The 7719-nt window shown below is 35.2% G+C and overlaps 1 protein-coding gene and 1 non-coding gene across 2 annotated transcripts in view; both read left to right on the top strand.

Moving 5' to 3' along the window:
- Window positions 1–308: 308 nt before the first annotated feature.
- Window positions 309–381, top strand: trnav-uac (transfer RNA valine (anticodon UAC)). The gene has a single exon. It is a non-coding gene; the product is annotated as a tRNA-Val (tRNA).
- A 3390-nt stretch (window positions 382–3771) lies between these two features.
- Window positions 3772–7719, top strand: part of LOC107688691 (cleavage stimulation factor subunit 2-like) — a 12458-nt gene continuing 8510 nt past the window's right edge. The window contains exons 1-8 of the mRNA XM_016486424.1: window positions 3772–3937; window positions 4301–4379; window positions 4464–4633; window positions 4711–4847; window positions 5551–5670; window positions 5892–6014; window positions 6869–6971; window positions 7060–7122. Coding sequence (XP_016341910.1) covers window positions 3859–3937; window positions 4301–4379; window positions 4464–4633; window positions 4711–4847; window positions 5551–5670; window positions 5892–6014; window positions 6869–6971; window positions 7060–7122 — 874 coding nt within the window. The 5' untranslated portion in view covers window positions 3772–3858. The remainder of the gene's footprint in view (window positions 3938–4300; window positions 4380–4463; window positions 4634–4710; window positions 4848–5550; window positions 5671–5891; window positions 6015–6868; window positions 6972–7059; window positions 7123–7719) is intronic.

Below are 7719 nucleotides of genomic sequence, written 5' to 3'. Positions count from 1 at the left end.
CTGATAGATAGATAGATAGATAGATAGATAGATAGATAGATAAGCAACCACAGGCCTAACAAAGTATCTAGTGTTTTATTTAATTTCACATAATGGCCTTTGGATCGAGCGTTTTGTACGTCATAGTTAAAATTATTATTAAGTAAGAGAAGAAACATTTACAATTAAATGCAATTATACAACAAAGTTGTCTTCTACTTGGGACAGGATCATTTTGGTTCCAACATTGTGGACGCATATCGCTGACCCAAGCAAGTAGCCTAACCAACGATAGCAAGTGACAAAGTGTCAGCTGAGTTAAAACGAGTGGTTCCATAGTGTAGTGGTTATCACGTCTGCTTTACACGCAGAAGGTCCTGGGTTCGAGCCCCAGTGGAACCACGCGTTTTTCGTGTTACAGTTGTAGATATTTGGTATCGTAGTGTTTCCTGGTGAGCTGGTTTCAATCTGTATTCTGTGTCTATGACGCGTAACCTATATTATGCAGAAAAAGGCTGGTGGAACGCTGATTGCTATAAATCATAGTGTGTATCATTTGGTAGAAAAATGAGGCAAATTGCAACGTCATAGCTCAACTGTAAATAAAATAATTTGGTTAATGACGGTGACAGGCAACATACTAGCGGCGTGCTAGCGTGAAATCAAAAATAGTGTTTGTGCGACACCTACTGTTAACTGTAAAGCGACCCGGCTTCAAACATTTCTGCTTGATTGCAGTTTCTACAAATTCAGTCACCAATTAAAGTAGACTTCAACTTCGCCCAGTGCTATACTTATAGCTCACATTGTAGAGCATGGTGCTGCAATGCCAAGATCATGTTCATACAGGAGAAGCACAAACTGATAAAATATAGGCTATACCATGAAAGCACTGTAAGATGATTTGGATAAAAAAACGTATCAAACAAACCTATATTTAAAGAGCAGAGCAGAGACAAAACTTTTTTGGTACAACACAATAGCCTAGATATACAAAATTTAGGCACTAATATATTTTTAAACTACTAATATGTAATTTTTAAAGTACTAATAGCCTGTGTTCCCTTAATGTACTGATATGTGCTATTTAGGGAATATTTGTATTTATCTTTTTTAGTAAGGTATTTTTACCTTTTTATCTTTTTGTACCTTAGGTTACCTCCCAGTAACAGCTCTAAAATATGTTATCAGCTGAAGATCTCTTTAAAATGATAACTAGGGATAAAAAGGCTGAAAAAAAGCAAATTCACTGGTGATGTATCGAGAGCTCATTTTATTGCATATGCACATTGTCTTACATTCATAACATGTCTCAATACAATTTCCTTTGACCAGTATTAGTAATGACATAAAAACATAAAACTGATATTCAATATTTTTAGAGTCGAAATTGGGTTTGTTCATATGACACCCTATATGCTACAATGTGCATCCATTTATAGGCTAAATGTGAAGCTTTCTATGTGTGACAATTTCCAGACAAATCAAATGGCAACTAACAACAAGGTTTTAAGGTATTCTGGCAATTGAGGACAGAATATGTTTTGTTCAAACCCTCTTTTATGCCAATAAAATAAGCTGAAACACCATTTAAAATAATCTAATATAGCACTTCTGGAAAGAGGTTGCTCTAATCCACATTTATAAGCATCAATGCTATGTTGTGATTAATTTGTATATAGTATCAAATTTTTACTTTCCATAATGATGAGCAAAATAACTGCTGAACAGTAAACAATTTTCTGCTTTTCATTTGTGGTTTATAAACAAGAAATGGGATGAGATTGTCCTCACTAAACATATTTACTGAAAACTGTTAAATATTGCTTATCATGTCATCGCGATTACTTGATTTAATATTAGGATTGGAGCTGTCCAAGGTTCTGAAGGAACATATATTGATGATGATTTTCAGTGCTAGTAAATAAAAAACAAAACAACAATTAACATGTTCTTGGTGAATATATCTGTAATAAGATAAAATATCTTAACATAAAAACTATTGGATCTGCTGATTAACTAGAACTATGCAAACTCTCCAAACAAAGCCCTGACTGACTGTTTGAGGTTCACACTCAAATGGCAAAATCAGTTAACTGTATATTGTGGGAACAAGTTAAAATCCTCCTGTGGTCGCAACACTAAATGCATGTAGTGAGATTCTTTTTTTTTTTTCATTTCACAAACAATACTTGATTAACAGAAAGTTCTTGATCAGTCAAGTTGTAAAACAGCAAATAGACTCACTATGCATACCTCTCAACAAGTCATGGCATAGCTCACCAGATGTTTGCAAGGAAAAGTTCACCCACATTTCCACATTATTTTTGTGGAACAAAATACAGGATTATTTGAGAAATGCTCATGCTGCTATTTCAATACAGTGAAAGTGGATAGGGACCAGAGGCTGTCAGACTGCAAAAAGGGCACAAAAGTACCATGAAAGCATTATAAAAAGAGTGTTTGATTTATGTATTATATTTTATGTCTTCTGAAGTCATACAATAGCTTTGAACAATAGCTTTGAATTGAAAGTCTGTGTGTTTTGTATAGTGTACAACAAAAGAAGACCATTCAGGATTCGTAACACATTTGGATAAGTTGATTATTTTTATTTTTGTGTAATTATTCCTTTTAAATGATTTAAAATAAAATATGTTCAAATAAATTAATTAAAAGCAGCTAAAAAAAAGTTACAAATCAAGATATAGTGCAACATGTGAAACGTTTCTTTATCTGCATGGAGAAACATCCTGAACTTTAATGTACATTTTAAATTTCAATTAATTAATATTTCAATATATAGTTTATTTGTATAGAGCTTTTATTATACATACTGTTCTAAAGAAGCTTTACAGACATTAGAAAAGAAAACAAAAGGAAATGAAAAGAAAAATAGTGCCGTAACCCCCTAGTGAGCAAGCTAAGGTGACAGGGTTGAGAAAAAAATTCTCTGAGATATTTAGGTTGATGTTAGGTCGGGCCACCTACATGCACTACTGAGCTCTCACTGTGAACATTTTTTTTTAATTTGTTGTCAAAACAATTGTCAGTGGATATAAAACATGTGTACTGGCATATTGTATGATGATTCTCACACTTCAGAGCAAATTACTCTTGTTGTATTTTCTTTAAAAAGATCTTAACATAAGCTATGAAGGATGTTTAGAGCAATTCTGCATCCGGAGAACCTGTGGCATCAAGAAAACTGCTCTGTTACCTATGTGTTTTGTTGTCATTTTTTTTTTATTATTAAAGAATGCATTAACATGTTAACACAAAATCTTAAGTTGTTTTACGACACTGACACTGGAATGTGTTAAACAGAACATTCAAGACCTGCATATAGTGGGAAAATTTACTTCTTGACTTCACAAGTTATTCTAAGGAAGATACAAAATTGCAGATGAATTGAATTAATGTTAATGTTGGCTAAACCCCAACCAGGCAGTACATTGACAAGATTCTATGAATAAAATAAAATAATATAAAATAAAATAAAAATGATTGTGATCTTTACCAAGTATTTAATTTGAATTATTTATGTGCTTTATCATATGCTTTTTTATTTGTATTCACTCTGCATTTTTTATCTTGAGTATTTTATTTTATTTTTTCTTGTTTATTTTCTATTGTTCGTTGTTTATAATGTTATATAATCTTGTTTAATAATAATAATAATAATAATAATAATAATATCTACTCTCAGTGAGAGACTGCAGCAGTTTAGCATAAATGCAGGATAAAGCACGACTTCGGACTCTTATTTTGAAATATCGGTCGTGTAGCGCCATCTATATTTTTATACTACACGGTCTCTGGCGTCTCATCGCTCTGTGCTGGTCTTATCGTGTTAGCTGCGATTTTATCACCGAATATATGGCGAATTTAGCAATTGCTGCGGCAGCTGCAGCTGCTAGAGATCCTGCTGTGGACCGCTCGTTACGTTCGGTGTTCGGTATGTATGAAGAGACTGGGTTAGTCTGTTTCTTGCATCTACTAATTCATTAGTTTCATTAGCTGCTAAGCTAAACCTCACTCACCTACGGTTAGTGACAACTAAAACTCTGGAATACGATTTTGTAACACCTTATTTCAAAGTCTATATTTAGGTATAGGTACTTATATAGTATTATTATAGGTATTATTATTTGCAGATCGTGCATACATGTTCACGTATGCACAATCATTACGTCTAGAACTACTGCATATATGGATGGACTGATGCAGTGGTGTAACGTTAAGTAAACAGATGGTGCAACAGTAGATCAGTTTGCAACATGTTTCCTTGTTTCCCTTATTGTTTGTATTTTGGTAACAGTGGGAAACATCCCATATGAGGCCACAGAGGAGCAGCTGAAAGACATCTTCTCAGAGGTTGGACTTGTCGTTAGTTTTAGGTATGTACAATAATGCCTGAAACAACATGCTGTGGTCACTTAGAGGAAACCTGGTGTTGATCAGGAAAAAAAAACTTCTTGCAGGTTGGTGTATGACAGAGAAACAGGTAAGCCAAAGGGATATGGCTTTTGTGAGTACCAGGATCAGGAGACTGCGCTCAGTGCCATGCGCAACCTGAATGGCCGAGAGTTCAGCGGCAGAGCCCTCCGCGTCGACAACGCTGCTAGTGAGAAGAATAAAGAGGAGCTAAAAAGTAAGTTTGAGTTTTGAAGTGTAATATTCTATCCAAAGGGAGAAATCTTGTTTGACCTGCATGCTTTTTTTCCACAGGTCTGGGCACTGGCGCTCCCATTATTGAGTCCCCTTATGGAGACGGCTGCACACCAGAAGAAGCTCCAGAGTCCATCAGCAGGGCAGTAGCCAGCCTGCCTCCTGAACAGATGTTTGAGCTAATGAAACAGATGAAAGTGAGTATAGGAAAGTGGCCTGTTAAATTTAAGACTGACATTTCAGATCAAGGGGGTCCAGAATACCTGAAGAAACAAGTTACTTAAAGGATTAGTTCACCCAAAAATAAAATTCTGTCATCATTTGCTCACCCTCATGTTGTTCCAGATTCATAAGACTTTTGCTCATCTCTGAATCACAAATATTTTTCATGAAACCTGAGAGATTTCTGTTCCTCCATTGAAAGTTTGTTGAAGACATTGTAGAATAAATCTGTTAGTCTGTGTTGATTAATAGATATATGTGAATAAAACTTTAAAGTATGTATTTTCATCATGAAAAGCGATAATTTCTCTTCAGAAAACTTGGATTAAACAACTCGATACATATGGATTGATTTTATGGTGTCTTCATGAACGTTTGAAGTGTGAAAGTTCTGGACTTTTAATGGAGGGAGAGAAATCCCTTAGGTTTCATTAAAAATGATTTGTTAAAAATATATCTTGATTTGTGTTTAGAAGATAAGCTAAAGTATTACAGATTTGGAATGACTTAAGTGCAAATAAATGATGACATTTTCTATTTTGGGGTGAATTATACCTTTTAATTGATTGTAATTCTATTGATCCAAGAAATTGGATTTGAAATTAATTTGTTATTTGAAGCCTTGTGAATCTGAAAAATGTGATTGTTTGATGTATCATCCTGTTCTTGCTTGTACAGCTGTGTGTGCAGAATAGTCCCCAGGAGGCCAGGAACATGCTCCTGCAGAACCCTCAGCTCGCTTATGCCCTGCTGCAGGCTCAGGTGGTCATGAGGATTGTGGACCCTGAAATTGCTCTGGTAAGATCATGAAATGCCTGTAAAGGAATGCACTACTTAGAAAAATTGAAAGTGTCTTAGTACATGGATGGTAAAGACTGAGAATATCTTATTAATCTCCTTCAATAAGTATTGTTGTAAATATCAAGGATTGTGACAATGTTTTAAACCAGTTGTTTAATATGTGACATTTTAAACCATGTAAAGATAATCAAATGAAAAATCGTCCCTCATTCTCACAGAAAATGCTCCACCGTCCAGCTGTGGTTCAGCCCATAAACCCAAGTCCTCAGCCTGGAGCGGTACCGGTACCTAACCAGCCCCTCCCTCAGCCCAATGTACCTGTCTCTCAGCCTCAACCAATGGTCAGTATTACTCCATTCATATCTTTCTGAAAACTTGTATCACGAGATGCATTAAATAGTAGTACTGTTTTGGTTTAATACAGGACTGTTCAAAAGCTTATGCTTTTAATGTTTTTGAAAAAAAAAAACTCTTATGCTCACCAAGGCTGCATTTATTTGATCAAAAATACAGTAAAACAGATTATTGTGAAATATTATTACAATATAAAATACCTTTATTCTGTTTTAATATATTTAAAATGTAATTTATTAATGTGAATTTTCAGCAGCCATTACTCCCGTCTTTAGTGTCACATAAAAAATCATTCTAATATTCTGATTTGGTGCTCAAGAAACACTTTTTATCAATTTAGCAAAATTATCATCAGTTTTGCTGCTTAAAATTTTAAAAATAAATGTCTTTACTGTCATTTTTGATCTATTTAATACAAATTTGACAAAATAATGCAAATCCTTGCTGAATAAAAGTATTAATTTCTTAACAAAATCTTGCTGACCTCAAGCTTTTGAATGGTAGTGTATTTGGTATTTTTGTACTTTTACATTGACAAGTTTTCATGAAGTTTACTTAATATCCCGCATGTGTGGGTATATACTGTATATATCATAACGGTTTAAGTAAAACCCAATAAATGCACTTTGCATGTAAAATGTAGTTTGTGTTTTCATTATGACCCGATAGTTATCAGCTTTGGGAAAATCATTCTTTGCCTCAGTATTGTCAGAGGTGCACTGTAGTTTTTCCATGAACAAAAAAAAAAACTTACGGTCTCAGTTGGGTTCATGGACAGACGAGCCGTTCTCCTCGATCACGGCGCTAATGAGTAATCTTCTGTTGATCCTGTGACTCACAGCCAGGTATGCATGTGAACGGAGCCCCTCAGATGATGCAGCCTCCACAGATGGGGGGTGGGGTACCCGGACCAATGCCAGGACAGGGACCCATGGGACCAGCTGGTAAGCTCAGTTGTCCTTGGATTACTTTGGTGCTTGTGTATCTGTGTGCATAGCCATAGTGGTTTACCTCCGGTCTCTCCCTCTACAGGAGGGATGCAGCCTCAGATAGGGATCCCTCCAGGAGGCCCTGTGCCCATGGATAGAGGACCAGGTATTAATTTTTAGGCATTCATAATTCTTTATTTAGAATTCTTTATTCAGAATTTAGAAGTATTACCATTGTTGTTTTATATCATGTAGGATATTACAAGTAATTGTGAGAAAATTATAGGGCTGCCCCCTAATAGTCGACTAACCTTTAGTCAACGAGAAGAGGCCAAAATTGTATTGGTCACGGGATAAAAATTGCTCTTAAAATACTCCGTCATTTTGGTCATATCGATAAGAGTAATACATCTTTCGAATCTGTAAAGTGTCTACATTTATTTGTGTGCACTCAGTATAACAACAAAACACTGAGCTTTTGTAATATAATGAAAGCAAACAGGATGCGCTTTCTGCCGTCTCAGCCTCTGTGAACTTGAGCGCGAAACTCTGTGTATACTTGCCTTACAGACATGAAAAATATATCTATAGCGAGTGAAATGTCTACTTTCAAATGAAACAATTCAAATCTGAAAAAACAAATATTCTCAGATTATGTAATCCGTATGAAACTTGCATGCAGGCGCATCCACTACTGTGGAGATGACGAGTCAGTGTCGCCGACTTCATCTCTTAAGCCGAAAACACTAGTTTATTAATAGAT

Source organism: Sinocyclocheilus anshuiensis, unplaced genomic scaffold (genome assembly GCF_001515605.1).
Source record: "Sinocyclocheilus anshuiensis isolate Anshui unplaced genomic scaffold, SAMN03320099.WGS_v1.1 scaffold581, whole genome shotgun sequence".
Lineage (NCBI taxonomy): Eukaryota > Metazoa > Chordata > Actinopteri > Cypriniformes > Cyprinidae > Sinocyclocheilus > Sinocyclocheilus anshuiensis.
Note: the sequence above shows the minus strand (reverse complement) of the source record. Positions and strands in the feature narration are given on the sequence as shown.